Source organism: Malania oleifera, chromosome 12 (genome assembly GCF_029873635.1).
Source record: "Malania oleifera isolate guangnan ecotype guangnan chromosome 12, ASM2987363v1, whole genome shotgun sequence".
Lineage (NCBI taxonomy): Eukaryota > Viridiplantae > Streptophyta > Magnoliopsida > Santalales > Ximeniaceae > Malania > Malania oleifera.
The window spans coordinates 6,811,007-6,829,929 of NC_080428.1; the positions used below are offsets into that span (position 1 = coordinate 6,811,007).

The window sequence follows — 18,923 nt, forward strand, 5'->3', positions numbered from 1 at the left end:
ACATATTTGTAGCAGGAATGGGGACTGGAGGTACTATTACAGGCACTGGGTGTTATTTGAAAAAGATGAAAAAAGATATTAAGGTCAGAGTCCTACGCTTGATGAGGAATTGTATTAACTATATTTCAGTATATCCATCCTCAAGATTAGTTGTATTATCTATGTTTTAGTATATGTTTATTTTTTAGAAGCTAATATGACTTGTGAAACTTGCTTGCCATTTCAGAAATGTGAAACTGGAAACATATACATTTGTTTTTGTTTTTGCTTTTTACATTTCTCACTGGATTTCCTGGGACATTTGGTACTCTCCTTTTTATCTGAAATTATTGAGGCATCTAATGTTTCTTGGGATTCTTGCATTTGTCATTATTCTATTGAAATATGCAGCAGTTCTAGGATTTTGGTTAATGATTTATGGAAGAGAAAGCAGAAAAAGAAGGGATAGGATTAGACATAACAGGAAGTCAGGAAGAATACAGGGTTCACTTGATTGTCTTTACACGAATATAAGAGACATTGCACCTATTAAATGGCTAAAGCCCAGCATTGGTTGGCTTAGTTCAGTCAGTTTGCTGTTATTAGAAGTTAAATGTCCAATTATACTTCCCTGGAGGCTCTGCCTGAGTTGTGCTGTCCTCTTAACATGCCCTTTTTAGAACTGCTGTGGGTCTTTGCCTTGTAGGGACTTACTGATGTAGGGTGTATGAATAAGATATTATACAATTTTTCTTTGTAATGAAATGCCTGTTAACCATTATTTTTCCACTCATTCTTGACATGATGTGGCATTTAGTGCACAATGTTTAGTCTGCCTTGATTTAGTGGTTGATTAATGGTGTACCATATTTCTTTTAAAACTTACATAGTCAATACACATACCACCTGCCAAGGCTGTGGTCATAGCTTTTCTTTGGCTAAACACTCTAGAAGACCTTTTATTTTGGAATGACAAGATTCCCACAAACTTGTGTGCAATAATTTGAAATCAACCTTTCAATCAGATATAAAAACCAAACCATCATGCAACCATTAATCCTTCAGCTCTTATGGAGCTATGGACTCTTCTTGTATCGCCATATATAACTATCCGATTTGAGCACGGATTTAAGATTTGCGGTCTTGCAAATAACTAGCTCAATACAGTTTTGGCACGTACACTTAGAGCTTATAATAAACTGTGTATAGCAATCTTTAAAGATGGGGAGAAAGATATATTCAACTTTCTCGGCCTAGAGAAAGGAGCACAATTCCAAGTAATATAACAATAGCAACAACTAAGCCTACATCCCAGTGTCCCACTGGGCTATATGAATCCTTTTTTGCTATTCTGCACAATCTAGAGCTAAGGCTTTTATCAAATGTATTAAAGGTGATGGTAGCAGCATATTAATTTATGACCATATAAAAGTAAGATATCAAAATTGTTTGACTAAGCTGTTTAGTGAAAACAAAGTAGAAGGCTTAGGGCTGAGCAATCGGTTGGTACAGTTAATTTGGTGAATTAGCCGAATTCACCAAAAATTTTGGTTGACCAAAGACCCTAACTGAACTGAACCAAATTGAAGGGCTTAGCCAAACCCTCACCCGATTGAACTTTATTTCGGTTAATTCATTAAATGAATTTAACTGAAATTATGCTGCAATTATCCTGCTGCAAAATCCTGCAAAATTTAACCAAAATTCATGCTGCATCTGCTGCAAGATTCCTAATTTCTGGTTGCCCCTTCTAATTATATTCATATGTTGTGCTGAAAGAAAGTGATCAAATTGATTGGCAGACTGGAGGATCACGACTCAGACTCTCAAATGTCTGGCTCACCAACTCGCTGGAGGATTGTGAATTGGCAATGGAGGATCACAGATTCGCAAGGATAGTGAATGCCATGAATCGGAGATTAAGGAAGAGCTAGGAGGATCGCGATTCACAAGCAATGGAAGACTGAAGGACGAAAGGTGATGGACTGATGAGTGATGGAGAAGGATTGAAGGGGTTCAGCGGCAGCGATGGTGATTAGGGTTTGGGTTTTTTGATTTGGGACTGGGTGAAGTTGATGAAGGGGGTCGGGTTCTAGGACGTAGTGGGGGTAGGGGTGTTTTCCCTTTAAAGGCCAAATGCAAATGCGTAAAAAAGAAAGTACTAAATATATATATATTATATGCATTAAAAAATATAAAATTTTGGTCAGTTAATTCAGTTAGCTGAAACAAAATTCTCCCAAATTGAACCGATCACCAAAACCTGAAGTTTTAAAGAAACCAAACTGAACCGACCAAATTTGACATATTCACTGAACTGATTTAACCAAACTTTGTTGGTTCAGTCGGTTAATTTGGTTTTCACCGAATACTGCTCTGCCCTAGAAGGCTTGAGTTTGAATTTTCTAATGAGAGAGCCAAAAATTAGAGACGTATTTGAAAAGTAGGAATGCATGAAGTTTAATATCTATTAAAAAGGAAAAAAATGAGAAATGTTGTAGGACTGGATAATGCGTGGGAGATAATGGGCCAAGGGGTACCGTCGTTGACTAGTTTTTTTAAAAAAATTGTAAGGAATAAGAAATTTCCTTGTCGCAGAAAGGCACTTCAGTGCATATATAAAAAAATAAAGGAGATATTCAAAATTGCAGTTGTTGCTCCAGTTTAGCAAACCGAGAGGGTTGAGAGGGGGATTAAGTTCATAACTAAATTATATTGAAAGATTAAGTCCAAGAAATTGATATTATTGAACTTTTAGAATTATTTTTTGTATTTCTCTCAGCTTCTTCAAAAGCCAAAAAACATTTTAGTTGCTTCAACAGCAAACATTTTGAAATTTGAAACCATGCTTCATCAGGAAAGCTATATGGTGTAGATTTAGAACGCAAAGAAAGATATTGCTTTCTTGTTTTTAATACTTTTCTTAGATCGAGGGCAACGACAGTCCACTTCCCAATATTCAATAGCCTTAGTACATTTGATGAAAGACAGCAGTTATTAAATGCTATTTATTTCTGAAGTTTATCACTGTGTTGTTCCTGCTTACATTTCCTTGGGTACATTTAAGCTTGTCATTATTACTAAGCTATGTGCATTTTAGTTGAATTGATTGCAGTTTTAAAAGCTTTACTTTTTGGAAGGGGCAATTTAATGCATGCTATTCTCACAAAAATATGTGTATTTATTCAGATGAACTCTTAATAATTTCATCATGTTTATATGATCAATTATATTTGAGGTCCATCTCCTTGATGGGGTGCTTGGGATGCTAGGGCATAAGGGTGTCATTAATCTATTGTCTTCTGTGTTTTGTTTTGTTTCTTGACAACAGCATTTAATTGTCTGTCATATTACTATTTAGGTAGTTGGAGTAGAACCTGCAGAGCGGAGTGTAATTTGCGGGGAGAACCCAGGTTAAATTAATTAATTGATGTTCTTTTGTTAATTTTTGGGAGAAAACTTGTTTGTCTTTGCTGCTCAATGTATGTCAACCACTATTTTGCAGGTTATGTACCAAGAATTTTGGATGTTAAATTGCTTGATGAGGTTATAAAGGTAAATAAAACTATATTCTCCTTCATGTACCTTTCCTTCATATGTTGATTTTAATTTTGGTTCATTCGTTAGTGATTCTTTGAGTTTTCTTGATAATTATGAGATTTGGCTCAATCATTCGATTGTTTATTGATGTAGTAAAAAGGAGAGAATACACAAATGCGTACACATACACATGCACATGCACTGACACATATATATATGCCTCTTCGTTCATTGGTCAACAGAGTGCTCACAGATGAGTTTCTGATTGTGCATCGTTGTGGTATCGGCTCAAATGATTATAATGTACTGTGTTAAGGACCAACTTCTATGTGTGCCACCCAATTTGTAGAATAGAAGCAGCAGTGCTCATATGAACTGTTATGCTATACAATATTTTTGCTTGTAAATTTAGTTAATTTATTTGAGATAAATATTTTGCATGTAATGAAAATGCAGGTCACAAACAATGAAGCAGTTGAAATGGCAAGGAAATTGGCATTGGAGGAAGGATTACTGGTAATTTGAAAATATTTTTCAAAATCATGCATCCAAAAAGGTTCTCTATGCCTTATAATGTTGTCAACTTGTCATATATCTTGAATTTAGTATGACAGACCTTGTTTAAGTCGTTACATGCTAGGAAGCACTGGTACTCATAAGAAGGAGCTGTGTGTGTGTATTGGGTACATATCTGATGTGGTTAAAATCTGGGTACAGGAGGATATGTGCCTTGTATGCATCTAGCTACTTTTTTTTAGGTTATTGTGGATACAGTGAGAGCATACATTTGGTACATGCGTATATATGTGGTAATGAATTTGTTTTTATTAACTTGAGGGGTATTTCTGCCTTTTGGTAATTTATGTTATATGTCTGTATTTCTTTTTGGCCGTTAGCGTAACAAGCAATAGCAGCATGCCTTCACTGTATCATATCACAGTGGCAGAGCATATTTCCTTATTCATCTCAGCATTAGAACTTCAGCAAACTTCCTTTTTTTTTTTGATAACAAAAGAAGATATCATTAATGGAACGAGAATTTATTGAGGGAGAATGAGAAATCTTCTGAGACAAACTGAGACTCTCCAAGACTGAACAAAAAACGTCAAACATGAAAAATGCCCAAGAAAAAAATTATCCAGTCAACGTGTTCCTCCTCCGATCTCTTTGCAGCTCCTCAAAATTGACCTTTTTAAATGCTTCAGCAAACTTTTCCTTGTGCTAGTTTTCCCACAGCATCACAGCCTATTATTGCATCTTCAGTTGCAGTTGCAAGTCATAAACTGCTGTACTTCCTTTTGCTCTCTATCCCACTTATTTCTAGTTCTACTACAACCTCTGGTAGATTGCATTCTTGGTCTTTATCCCTTTTTTTCTCCAGATTGTACAGATTATTTCTGCAAACCTGTTATTTTTCTTCTCCCTATTTTTATTTGCAATTTCAGGGGTATTACCTTCTGTTGTAGCAGCTTTTTTCTCTTCTTTCTCCTTATTGATCTGTCTAGAGTTTTATGTCGGCCTCAGGCAGATATCGTAAGGCCCTCGGACAGTAATTATTAGTCATGACAGCACAACTTCGTCCTCTGTACTATGGCCTCTGCTAGCATTCTTGCAGCTCTCTCCAGTGCACTGCAGATTCTCTTAGAATATATTTCTTGTTGAAGCAAGTGGTTATGTTGCTCTCAGATGATAAGATTCAGACAAGTGTTCAGTAGAATGGAGGAAATCATATTTAAGAAGTGGAAGCAGGAGCAGGTACGGGTGTGGAAAAGGCAAGAGATGTTGAACCTACCACCCCATTATAAAAAGCTCATCAAAGACTCTAAAAAGATCATCTTTCCTTTTTCAAAAAATCCTTGAAGTCCTGAAAAAAGCTAACTGTAAACCCATCTGGCCCACAAGCTTAATCTCTTATCCTCCTCAAACACAGCACCTCTAATTTCCTCCTCCTCAAAAAGGTCTCTCTAGCCAGTCTTCTGTTGAAATAGGATATAAACACAACCCCTCAATCATAGCTCTTCTCTCATCCTCCTCTGGAAATGGGTTCCGCAGCCAAAGTTGAGTACTCTTTTAACTATGGTCCATGCTACTGCGTATGGCTTTGTTGATTTCTATCTGATATTGGTGTTTCTCTTTCCTCTCCTACTCATTTGTACTGTGACAATGTGATAACAAGAGTATTATCCAGTTAGCTCACAATTTTCTCCTCCATGAGGGCACTAGACATGTTGAGATTGACTGGTGCTATGTTCATTAACATCTTAATCTGGGCACTATTGACATTTATCTCTTCTTCACTCCAACTTGCTGATTTCTTAACGATCAGAGTCTACTGCTTGTTTCCATTCTGTTCCTTAGCAAACTTTTTGATGCTGTCTATGCTTATCATGAGTTTAGGTTGACATATGAGAGTATAATCTATTTAAATGTGTCTTGTTTTTTATACTTGTTATTAGCTGTAGGGGTGTTTTTTCTTTTAGGGAGTTTAGGTTACCGACATGTTTTTCTTTACAATTAACATATCAAACCACATGTGCTTTCTGTCTCTGCACAGGAACTTCTTTGATATGGCTCTAGTACAGAGTACAGTTGTTGCAAATTTTTAAGATTAAAAAAAATAAATAAAAAGAAAACAAGGTCCAAACATGAAAAATTTAAATTTCTGGACGATACCAATTATAAAGTAAGGGTTTTGTATGTGTGTGGACATGTTTTTAGAAGTGTATGATGTCCACACCTGCTTGAGGAGAACCTGTTGATTGAGCTCACTGATGTAGATGCAACAAACTTGATTGCACTTCTCAAGGTATCTGTAAAAAAGGCTGGTAAGGTCGTTGAAGAGTGTTTGGGGGGGGGGGGGAAGTTCTTCTTGCTCTAACAATTGGAAGCATCATCACAACGAACAAAGCCATTAGAAGGTTTGTGTGAAATAAACACATCAAAATCTAGATGTTTTTTCTTACATGGCTGTGCTCATCAGAATTCAGATATAAAAGCACAGACAAATCGAGGTGTTTTCTTACACATCTGTCTTCATCTTATGTCAAAGTACCTGTGTGTGCGCCTATGCATCTTTCTGAAAGACATGTTTTTTATTTTATTTTATTTTTATGTATCATAACCATTTATTAAAATTTTTATATGCAGATGTATATTTGTGATAACTATACATATAGCTATATATATATTGATAATTATTTATATTCAAATTCTTAAATTTCAATTTTGACTCAAATTTTGAAGGTCTAGAAGTACAGAAATTTCAATGGAAATTTTGATTTTGATTTGAAAAAACAGTGGAAAGTAGTAAAGCACAGAATTCTTTTATGAAACTTTAGAAATGGTTAATAGACATAATAATATAAGTTTTAGGACTAATGTATTATAAGTTAAATACATCTATGTTGTGTATGAGGTGGAAAAGTTGTAATATAATGTGTATCAAACATATTTATAAGATAATGTGTGTTAAACATATTCAGTTAATACAAATGAAATTCATATATCATTTAAAATTTATGTACTAAAAAAATAATGATAATTTAGACATGAATGGTTAAGTAAAATGTTGTTGTAAATTTATATGAATTTAAATACTATTTATTATACAAGTAATGATAATTTAGACATGAATAATTAAATAAAATGTTGTTGTCAGTTTATTTTTTCATATAATTTCAAAATATGTCATAATAATCTTTTGTTTCGATAAAAAGAAAAATTTCGCTTCACTCCTAAATCTCTTATTTAAATTCTGAGGAAATTCATTCTATGGTTAAAAATTTGACAAGTTTCGCTAAAATTTTGAGATCTTGATAAATTTCAGATGATTCATTGAGATTTCAATGGAAATTATGTACGGCGGAAATTGAATGCCATTTTGATATCGAGGGTGAGGAAACTGGAAATTTCAACAATTTTGTGGAAATTTAAGACCATGTTTATATTGATATATTTTTAAATATTTAATTCAACATAAACCCTGGCGTACAATATTCTGCCTGTGTCATGCCACTGATGTTGGTGCTTTTTAGCTTTCATACAAAATGCATATTGGATCTTTGCAAATTCCTGCAGAGAATCTGTGTGTATATGTGTGTTCCTACTCTTTCTCATATTTTGCAAATTATTTACATGTTGGAAGTTTCTGATTGAGGCACCCCTCTTGTACACAATAGTTTCTTTCATGCCCTTGCTTTTGCAACTAGGAGAATCTCTCTCTCTCTATGGGTGTGTATCCTATTCATTCACATTTTGTGAAACAAAATTTTCCACATAGGAAGTTCCTAACTGAAGCACTTCTCTTGTATACAATGCTTTTTTCGGCTCTTAGTCTCCATTCCATCTCTTGTATTATTGTTTTCACTGCTATTTCACGATATAAACTGAAAATATGTCCGTTTTTAACAATGATTCTGATGATTTGTTATTTCACACTTGTCTAGGTTGGTATTTCTTCAGGAGCTGCTGCTGCCGCTGCCATAAGCATTGCAAAAAGACCAGAAAATGCTGGAAAACTTATTGTGGTAAGTGAACTCCAACTTCCTTTACCCCTAGCAAGTTCCCTAGAGTGATTTCTTTTCTCTTATAATTTTAGTTGCTTTTTTTTAACATGATTCAATTATAAAAGCTAATTATTTTTGCAAAGTGAATACTATAAAAGGGAAAAAAATCAGCCATATTTTAATTTGGTATTTTTTTTGTTCATAAAGAAAAAGAAACATATTATGTTTTGAAAAAAGAGAACCATGGATTTCCAGTAATTAATTGTTCGCAACTTTAATTTGTGATCATTTATTTTTATAAAATGTCTCTCTTCTCCCACTCAATAGCTACCTAATGTGGTTATTTCTTAACTTATTTGTTGTTCCCTATCTACTTTGCAGGATAAATCAAATTATAGCAGGATTCTCAGGAAAACTTACCTTGTTAGTGTTTTAACTAAATTGTTAATCCATAATAACTAGCTTTAAAGAGTACAATTTGTTGGAAAAATGTTTAAATTAGTTTTCTAGAAAATTTTGAGACCTTGAACTTGAAGAATAAGTAACTGGATTGGCTTGTGGATGCTGGCAGAGGTTGGTCCTGTAACCTGTTGCATGAGGAGCACCTATGGCATGCCTCTTGGTAAGAAAGTGAACAGTATCCTTGTTCAGGGTGTAGTTGATTAGGGGAGAGTAGTTAGGATTCCCAAATCAATTGGGATTTCTAATTAGTGTATTACGGTTCCTAAATCAATTGGGATTTCTATTTACTGTTTAACATTGTCAAATCAATTTGGATTTCTAATTGAGGTGAGTTAGGATTCCCTAGTCAATTGGGATTTCTATTTAATGTTTTGATTCCCAAATCAATTGGGATTTCTATTTAAAGTGTTAGGGTTCCCAAATCAATTAGGAATGAGTTCATTAAGGACTTGGATTGAGATATTTTATACTCCTAATCGGAGTAAGGTTCCCTACCCTATATATGTAACCCTATGGGGCTTTCTCATTCATGCAATAACATAACTAAGAGCCTTTGGCTAATTTGAAGGTAGATCCCCTCAAAGTGATCAACACTATTTTCAATATTTCCAATTTCCCGAATTTTCCTACCATAAAATCCTGGGATCTTAATCATTTGGTATCAGAACCAAAGTTCTTGTGGATGCTGTTAACACACCAACAAAAACAAGATCTTGGAATTCTTGTTCTTCCCTCGTACGGAATGGCCTCAGAAAATTTAGTAGAGTTCCAGATGGAAGCTAGGCTAAAGGCTTAACTTAGCAATATGTTTAAACCTCAATTTGAATAGATCCAGGAATCCCTCTCTAAACTACTCAGAACGTATTCCCTCAAAGAGGGAGAAAATGCCGCTCCGTTGGTTAATTGTAGAGAGCAGCCATTTATGCCGTGAAGGAGGTTACCAAGGAGAGAGATGTCATGGTCCTTCTCATACAAAGGTGGAATTTCCTCGATGGGACAGTGATGAACGTATGGGTTGGCTTTCTAGGGCTAATATTACTTTCACTTTCACCGCACTACAGAAATATCTAAAGTTAAGATTGCTGCTTTTAGTTTGGATGGTGATGTTATTCAATGGTGTCACTGGTTTGAAGCTCGTTATGGAATGCTTTCATGGGTAGAATTTGTTTCTGGATTACTTTTCCGATTTGGGCTCACTAGAAATGAGAATATTCATGGAGATCTTGCCAAAATATGCCAAACTAGAATTGTCTTGGAGTACTCGACACAATTTGAGCGGCTAGCACTTTCTTCTACTTGACATTTGGTGTAAGATCAAAGTGGGTCGGCCATGGGCTATGACTGCTGCAATTTCCTTTGCACGGCTAGAAAAAAGAAGTTGGGAGAAGAATGACGTTGGTCTAGGAAGATCATTAGCAAGCAGATTGTTAGCAGTACTATCACACCACCTGCTCCTCGCAATTCTCCTACCAAATGATTGACTCAGGAGGAACTTGAAGAGCGAATGACAAATGGTTTGTGCTGGCATTGTGATGGGAAATGGCATAGGGATACCGTTGCAAAAAGAGATGACTCTTGATGATTGAACTAATGGAGGAGCCAGTAGAGGTTGAGGATGACTGCTGATTCAGATTAAGAAGGTATGGAATCTAATGATAATGATGAATCTATCACTTCTTCAGTTCATACTTTGCTGATGATCTTTTTCCTTGTGCTAATATTGACTCATCTATTAGTAGCAAGAATGTTTGGTTTTCAATATCGGGCACACTGTTTACGTAATGGTTTTTCAGGTTCCCAATACTGCTACACCCCACTCAATTGGTGGGAAGAAAAATCAAAGCCATAGTGGCTGTTATGGGCCACTGCTGTGTAAACCCTGCAGGACTATTAAATCTTCTTCTCATTTTTTTTAGATGTTGAAACATAAACAAGTCTATTTAGAAAGAAAACATAATTACAAAGAAATAAGGATAAGAAATTCCCCAAGAAAAAGTGCAAAAGGAACAAATTACATCAAAGCTGCCTTCCAATCCCTTTGAATATTTGACAGCAAATGACTCCCAAAACCTCAAAAGAATGAGTCTGAAAAGGAGCAAGAAACATAACTTTCTCCCAAAGCAATGTTGGAGAAGTCTTTTGATCTTTAAACACTGTAGCATTCCTTTCCAAACAAAGCGACCACAAGATTGTAAAAGCAGCAGTCCCAAAACATCCTTTTTTCTCTCCGTGCTGAAACCCCAAAACTTCACCATCAAAAAATCCTGAATTGTAGTTGGAGCCTCCCAAACCTCACCAAAGTACAAAAAAAAATTGTTCCACATGCATCTTGCCACCTTAAAATGAATGAACAAATGACTAATAGTCTCATTAGACTCATTGCACAGCATACACATGTCTGTACTGAAGGCTTTGTAAGGCCTCCTTTTTGTAGCATATCATTTGTGTTGGTCTTGTTAAGAATTAAAGTCCAAATGAAAGCCTGGATTTTAAAAGGAATGTTTGCTTTCCAAACAGCTTTGTGTAAGAGGAAAGGGCTAGGATATGTAGATTATATGAGATAGGAAAAGAAAGACTTTGAAGAGAAAGACCCTAAAATGTCCCTATTCCAAAGCCTTGTATTAACTCACCAACCTCTCTTTCATTGAGACTTCTAAAGAAATGAAAATTCCAAGAAAGAGAGCGCCCTTCGATAGAATAAAAAGATGAAATTGGTGCATGTGAACTGTGGAAAGTCTAAACAGACAGCACCAACAGCTCCAACAAAAATTCACCAATGCAAATGTCCTCCCAGAATTGATATTTATCCCCAATAACTGCTTTGAAACAAGTGAGAGGAAAGAAAAGACTAGCAACCTAGGAAACAAACTTCCAAGGACTCACTTGAGCAGCATTACCACTCCCTTTGGAGCCTCATCTATTCTCATGTATTCCATGTTTACTCTTTATTACCTTGTGCCACAGGGACTTAGATTCTAAGGGAAACCGCTAGAACCATTCCCTATTAAGGATATCTTCTTAGAAACCACATTACCAAGCCTCAACCCCCCTCGGCCTCTTGACAACATCCCAACTAACTAAATGGTCCCTCTTATTCTCACCAATACCCGACCACGAGAAATCTCTCATAATCTTCTCCAACTTCCTAGCCACCCTAGAGGGAACTTTGAAAATGGATAGAAAATAAATAGGAATATTAGCTAAAAAGGCACTAAAATGAGTCATTCTACCCTTACCAAAAGACAAGCCCTTTCTACCCCTCTAATCTTTTCCCCACTCTTTAAATCATAGGGTCCCAAAAGACATCCAATAAAGATTTACCCCTAAAGGAAGACCAAGATAAGAGAAAGGCCAAGGCAAAGACTCATAACCTGCTAAATATCTAAAATCTCAAGCTCTCTACTGCTCAAATTAGTACTAGCTATACCATTCTAAGAAAGTTTTATCTTTAGCCTCTAAATTTTCTCAAAAATCCTAAGCAAAGTTAGAGCCGTCTGGAATTTCACAGCGTTATTCTCAAGGAACAAGATAGCATCATCCAAAAACTGAAGATGTGACACCTCGAACTCATTTCTTCCTATAGACAAGCCGCTAATAACCCCTAGGCCCTCGACACAAAAAATCAACCTACTAAGAACATCTACAACCAGATTAAATAAGAATTGGATAAAGGGTCTCCTTGCCTTAACCCCCTTGCAACACAAAACCAATCCTTGGGCTGCCCATTAAAAATAACTGACATATTAGTAGAGCTAAGACACCCTCTTATCCACTTGCACCAAATATTCCCTTACCTCTTTTCTGCATAACTTTCTCCAAAAAAACCCCAATTGGCCATGTCATAAGCTTTTTAAAATCCAATTTAAAAACCACTCCCTTTTTGCTTCCCTTCCTTGCATGCTCTATCACCTCGTTTGCTACCAAAATAGCATCTAAGTTTGGGCCAAAGACACCCTATCTCCCAAAACCTCTCTCAAAATCTTGGAAAGAACCTTAGTAGCACCTTGTAAATACCAGTAGCCAAACTACTACTACTACAACAACAACAACAAACCAAGCCTTAAGTCTCACTAGATGGGGTCGACTACATGAATCTTTTTCCGCCAATTTACATGATCATTGGCAATTTCCTCGGATAAATTTAGGGCTATTAAATCCTTGTTGTCTCATTCCAAGTTATTTTAGGTCTACACCTACACTTTCTACTGTCGCTCATAGTAACTATCCTCACTGATGCATTACTTGGCCTACGTTTCACATGCCCGAACCATCTAAGATGACCTTCCCTTATCTTCTATAGGAGTTATACCTAACTTATCACAAATATGTTCAGTCCTTAATTTATCTTTTAATGTTATACCACTCATCCACCTTAGCATTCTCATCTTGGCAACTTTTACTTTTTGGATATGTTGTTTCTTAGGTGTCCAACATTCCAATCCAAATAGCATAGCTGGTCTTACAGCCATCCTATAAAAATTCGCTTTCAATTTTAAGGGTATTCTACAATCAAATAGCACACCCAAAGTATTCCACTTTACCAACTTGCTTCAACTCTATGTATTACATCTTCTCTACTTCACCAACCTGCTTTAACTCTATGTATTACATCTTCTCAATTTCTCCTTCAACTTGCTTAATAGAACCAAGGTATCAAAATCAACTAGTGGTAATGGGCCTAAAATCCTTCATCCTCTTGGACCAAAGACAGTGTATCCCCAAGACCTCCCTCAACCTCCTCATTTTTCTTTTTATCCCCTTTATAAACCATTCTTGATAAGTTATGTGAAGGGGGAGAGATTATAATGAGGATTATAAAGATACTAAAATTATTATTATTTTTCGATATTCACAAGAGATGCATTAATTAACAATTTGACTTGGAAATATTTTGTTGTAGATATAATTTTTATAAGTTCAATAATTCTTTTCTATGTTTTTCAACTTCAACCTTATTTTATTTTCTAGTTTTTTTCTTGTTCAAGTTGTTAAAACTTCATTTATTTTGTGATGAATTTCATGATTATATATTATAATTTTGAAGCTTAGGCTGTAGTTAAACAATATAACTTGTTGGTCTAAATTTATTAGATTTTCATTGAACAAAAAAAAAAAAAAAAAAAACAATATAACTTGTTTAATTTATTGTATTATTTGTATGTCTCGTGTGGGTAATAGATTCATGGAGTGTATAATGAATTTTTTTATTAATTAATTTATCAAACTTTTGATTGATGAAAAATTGAAAAAATATATAATTTTTCTTTTAGTAGCAGTTTACAAACGTAAAATTTGTTGCCATTACTAAATAATGTTAGTATGTTGAACTGGATCCAAAGTACCCCAAACTCTTTTTGATAAAAGTTTAGATCTTAAAACATGCAAATATACCAATATACGTGACATTGTGTGCACTTGAAAAAAAATTCATGGCCGTTATACCCTCTTCTCATCATGTAACATCTGCTACTCTTGCTTCCCGTCACACCCACTTTTACTATGGTATGCGACCCACTACCTTTATTTAAAACCATGGAAGAATCTCTTGAGTTTATGTTTTTGATGGGTTTGAAAGAAAACCTATCCACTTCAGAACTCTTCAGTGCTGGCATTCCTTCTCTATTAAGGGAATTATTGAGATTCGTGGGGAGGGGTCTGGAGGGGCCCTTCCTGGTAAATACATTGGACTGCCTTTGGTTACCAATGTGTGGTTGTGAGCAGCCAGTAAAAAAAATTCTGGCAAGATTCAAATGCAGGCAATTTTATCCAGAGATGCACCTAGGTGCAAGGTGCACTGGGATGATTTTGTAAGGGTTGATGCAAGGCAATCCCATAAGGTGCACTGTGAGGCAGGTGCGCCTCATGCACCTTTACCTCATACTTCCCTTATTTTTTCCTCTTTTAATCTTAGCCATCTGCTTTGTGTGTGATTATAAAAAAAAAAAGGTGAAAAGTTCTGGTCGATATCTTATTTTATCTTTTATCTAGTGTTATTATATTGGGGAAAAAAATTCTCATCGTCGCCCATGGGTCAGGCGGAGATGTGATTAAAGGCCAAAGCTGGATTTCCAAGGCAACTCTGAAGCTTTGATTAAAGGCCAACTCTCATTTTTTTCATGTTCTTCTTCTTGATCAACCAAAGCTGGTGATTCTTCTGTTCCACTGTTCTCAGAGCTGCTGTGATCCCGCCCACCCTCTTTTTTTTATTTAAAAAATCATTTTCCTTTCTCTTGGCTGTTATTTTGGAATTTCTACTGCAAATTTCTTCTCTGCTGCTCTTGGTCTTCTTCTTTCCTTCTCCTGGTCGGCTCAGGCTGCTCTGCTGCTTTCAGTCAGAGCTGTGACCCCTCCTTTTGGTGTTTTTTTGTTCTTTTTTTTTTTGGGGGAATTTCTGCTACTTTTTCCTGCAATATCTTCTCTTCTGTTCTTGTTAATTTCTTCTTCTTCTGGACTGCTCTGCTGCTTTCGGACAGAGCCTCTCTGAGCCCCCTTTTGACTTTCTCCCACCCCCCTTGTTCTGTTTTATTTGGGAACTTTGCTGCTTTTTCTAGAAGCATTCCTTTTTGTTGGTTTTTCTCCTGTTATCTGGAATTTATGGCATGAACACTGGGTGTTGGTTTCGGGAATATCTCAGTCAGAGCTGCTCTGCTGCTGCCTTTTCCATTTTCTTGCTTCCTGCTGCTTATTTCTGCCTCAATTAAAGGCATGAACATTGCATATTATTGAAAATTTGTAGTGTAGTGTTCATTTATTTTTCAGGACTAAATATTTTGGTATTTAATATTCAGATATTAGTGCTAATTTGTTTTCAAATCAAGTACCCATTATATGCACCTTTGCCTTATGGCAAGGCTCCAGGTATCCTTTGCACCTTAGTTCATCTTGCGCCTTCGACTAGTAAGTTATGGACTCTCTGTATCTTTCCCATGCTAGTAGATTTCAGTTGATTAAATATACTATTCAGAGTACTCGTACTATGGTTAGTTCTTGTTCTCTCAAGATCTGTTGAGGGCTTGGAGCAGAGGTCTAAAGCTTTATTATGGAAGGGTAATGGTTGGAATAGAAAGTGCTGTACAGTTAACTAGTCTTATGTTCTAGTAAACCTTACATGAAGGAGGAATTGGTCTCAAATTAGTAGCTGATTGTAATACCTGAGAATCTCTTTCCAGAAATAAAATTCTAGCATTCCTTTCCAGTTTCCAGCCAAATTCCCTAGAATATAGCACAAAGAGCCGAGCTCCAAAACCTCTTTACATCCCTTGCATTTCCTGAAGAGAAACAGAAGGACTTATTGCAATGGCTTCCTGCGAGTCTCCAATGTATTTTTCTAATTGCCCGATAAGATTTCCCCAGTTTCCACGATCTTTCAAAATCATTTTTTCTCTCTAACATTATTTTCTAAGGCTCTATGGGAATTTTAGTATTTTAATCAGCAAAAAAGGTTTTCCTTATGAGGAAAGTAGTTCTTTCATCATTATGAAGACCATGACCAACATAGTTATTCCATTCTTCTTTCGATTGATGAATGGAGATGGCTTACAAAGGAGCTACATGTTTTTATTCACCAAAATGCCAACTCCATGGTTGAGATCTTTCAAGGCACCAAATCATTTCACTCTGTTATAATTAATAGCAAATATCTATGGCTGTTTGTCTTTGGAGAAGCTTTTGAGTTGGGGGCTATTCAAATGATTTGTGTATTGGATGGTAAGGCCTTAGGGTGGAATAATTTTCTTGGCATGGTGGAGGATTGAGCAGAGGGAAGAAAAGTAGGAGCAAAAAATTCATTGCAATAGGTAAAAAATGATAAGAAGTGCAGGTGTTTGGATTGTTGCTTTATGAACATGAGTCAAGGGTTATGGTTGTTGGAGTTGACTGATTATAGCTGCAGGTAAACAATCCTTGGAGGTGGCAATGGAGGTTTTCTGGTGAGCGAGATGAGGAAGGGAAGAACTCAATTTTGGCAGTTTTCATCATGACAAAAAATCAGGGATGCTACTGGTAAATCCTACTGTTGCAAGGGGAATATTTTTAAAAATTGCAGACAAAGATAAGCTGCAGCAAATCATTGGAGCCCCTGACTGTAGGTTGAATGAAGGAAACTCATTAATTTTGCATAGAATGATGAGGCCCATCTCATAGGGCCCAAAGAAAACGCAAGCGTAGGTTGTCTTCATGGGAGTTAGATAAGGCCAAATTCAAAGAGCAATGGGCTGGCTATTGCACTTAAGGAGACTAATTTAATGAGCTCCCAACCTAATGATATCTTGTGGGTGGGCCTAAGTTTCTCCCTGTAGAACAAAAACCTAAGAGGCCTGTAGTAGGGCAAGAGTTCTTGTCTTCATGAATCAGTAACTTCAAGCAGGAAGTAAGAGTATTATAAAGCCGTTTTCTTCTTGAATTTAGGGAGTTAGATAAAAGGATAAAGGAAGTCAGAGTGCTTGTTGAAGACAATAGAGATAGAGGAGGTATGATAAAATATAATTTGATGTTACATCGCCTTTCGAGGGCTCATGTGAAGGCAAAGGAGATGATGAGGACTGGGGGAGGGATGAACTGAAGAGGAAGGAAAGGGAGGCTTTATTATCTAATGAATTTGAGCATCGCTTTTGAAGGAAATGTGAGGAGAACAAGTCTCTTCAATTTCATGATTTTGAGAAAGACAATTCGTTACAAGAATATCTATGGCATATGGACATCTTCAACTGTTAATGTGAGGAGATTTCGCGAATCGAAGGACAAGTGGAATGTAAAAAGTTGGAGAAGGAAGGGAAGAGCCTTGGCTTTGAGACCTTAGCAAGCAATGGGCATTCATGGTAATAATGCTCTATAGTGAATTCGCAGTTCGGATGAACCTAACTAGAATCATATAGGGTTTAATTCAACTGGATCTCTTTCTATTGTCCCAAATTTGATTCCTCAATCTTATCAAGGTGATATTGTTCGCAATATTGCTAATGAACCTTTTTGGACTTGCTCAATAAAGGTTGCTACATTTCAAGGTATTCTTTCCACTCCAAAGCATTCCGTTACTTTTTTTGTGCCTAAAAGAGTCAACCAACTAGGATTTTGCCTACTGTGGACCTTTAGGAGATGAGAGGGACAACGAGAATGCCGAAAACCTTCTTGATGAGTTAGAACTTAGCCTTGTGAACCTAAATTCAAAGGTTGTTAGAATTGGTAGGGGAGTATAGGGGAAAGGAAAAATCCTCAAAGTTGAGCAAAGAGCTAGGTACACTTGTCTCCTTAGTTATTTATTAAAAGAGGCAGAGGCAATTGGGTAATGTTAGTTGTAATTGATGAAGCTCCTCTATTGGAATGTCCAGGGGTTAGGGGTAGACTTTATGAGTGGTTGGGTTTTAAATTTACGAACTAGTTTAAGTTTGTGAAATTTTTTTTTGAAATTTTGGACCAAGTGATGACTAAGGAGGCGTTTGGAGGAGTTTGATTAAAGGATGCTTATCCACAGTGTCTATGTCTGTCAATAGTGAATGGTCAGCCAAGGGAGTGGTTTAAGGCTTTGTAAGGATTGAGACAAGGGGATCCTCTCTCCCCTTTTTGTTTACTTTTTTAGTAGTTGATGTGTTGAGTAGAATGCTTAACATGCTTAAGACCTTGATGTGATTTGGGGTCTTAAGGTTGGTAACATGTTAGGGAGGTTGAATATCCCATCTTTAGTATGCTAATGGCACAATTTTTTTTCCCCATGAGCATCACTACATTTAAAAAGGTTTTAGCGTTACTTGAAATTTTTGAGAAAATTTTAGGATTGAAGATTAACATGTCTAATAGTGGGTAGCATGCATTAAGATGACATTTATTAAGGAGCATAAGCACTAATGACATTTATTATCTCTTCATCTAAGACCATCTTGATTTTTATAATTTTATCCCCTACTCTTTTGACATCTACAACATTATCTTTTAAGCATTTGTCTACAATGATTTCCAACCCCATTTTTATGTTTTTCATTTCCAGTGTATCAAAGTTTGAATCCTAATTTTTCAATTTCTCTAGCTTTCTCCCCTACCTACTTAGTTTCTTGAAGGCAGATAAGATTAATTTTTCTTCTAATTATTATGTCATCTATCTCCATGCTTTACCTGGAAGTATCCCTATATTCTAAGTTGCTAGTCAATCCTAGTCTCTTGAACTAACTTCTTTACTTGCCTGCACCTAGAATGATGTGGGAACGCTCCCATATTTGATGTCATTCTCGGGTGCCAACACGACATGCCGCTTTGGGGTGACGACCTAGCCCGATCTTGCCCACTTTTTACTACACTCGGGTAGTATAAGTGGAAATGTTTGGAATATGTGTTGAAGATTTTTGTGTTTGGAATGGTACAGAGAAGTAGGTTCTGGGAGCTCTTTTCCTTTTTTGGATGGTTTTGATGCATATGGATGGTGGCCACTCTTATGTGTTTGAAGGTTTT

At 36.1% G+C, this 18,923-nt stretch overlaps 1 protein-coding gene across 3 annotated transcripts in view; it reads left to right on the top strand.

Annotated features, from left to right (window-relative positions):
• Window positions 1-18,923, top strand: part of LOC131143802 (S-sulfo-L-cysteine synthase (O-acetyl-L-serine-dependent), chloroplastic) — a 56,100-nt gene that overhangs the window by 18,979 nt on the left and 18,198 nt on the right. For all 3 annotated transcript variants that reach the window (XM_058092161.1, XM_058092162.1, XM_058092163.1), the window contains 5 exons: window positions 1-83; window positions 3,341-3,392; window positions 3,485-3,534; window positions 3,976-4,035; window positions 7,965-8,045. The exon at window positions 1-83 is cut by the window's left edge and continues 55 nt beyond it. In XM_058092161.1, coding sequence (XP_057948144.1) covers window positions 1-83; window positions 3,341-3,392; window positions 3,485-3,534; window positions 3,976-4,035; window positions 7,965-8,045 — 326 coding nt within the window. The remainder of the gene's footprint in view (window positions 84-3,340; window positions 3,393-3,484; window positions 3,535-3,975; window positions 4,036-7,964; window positions 8,046-18,923) is intronic.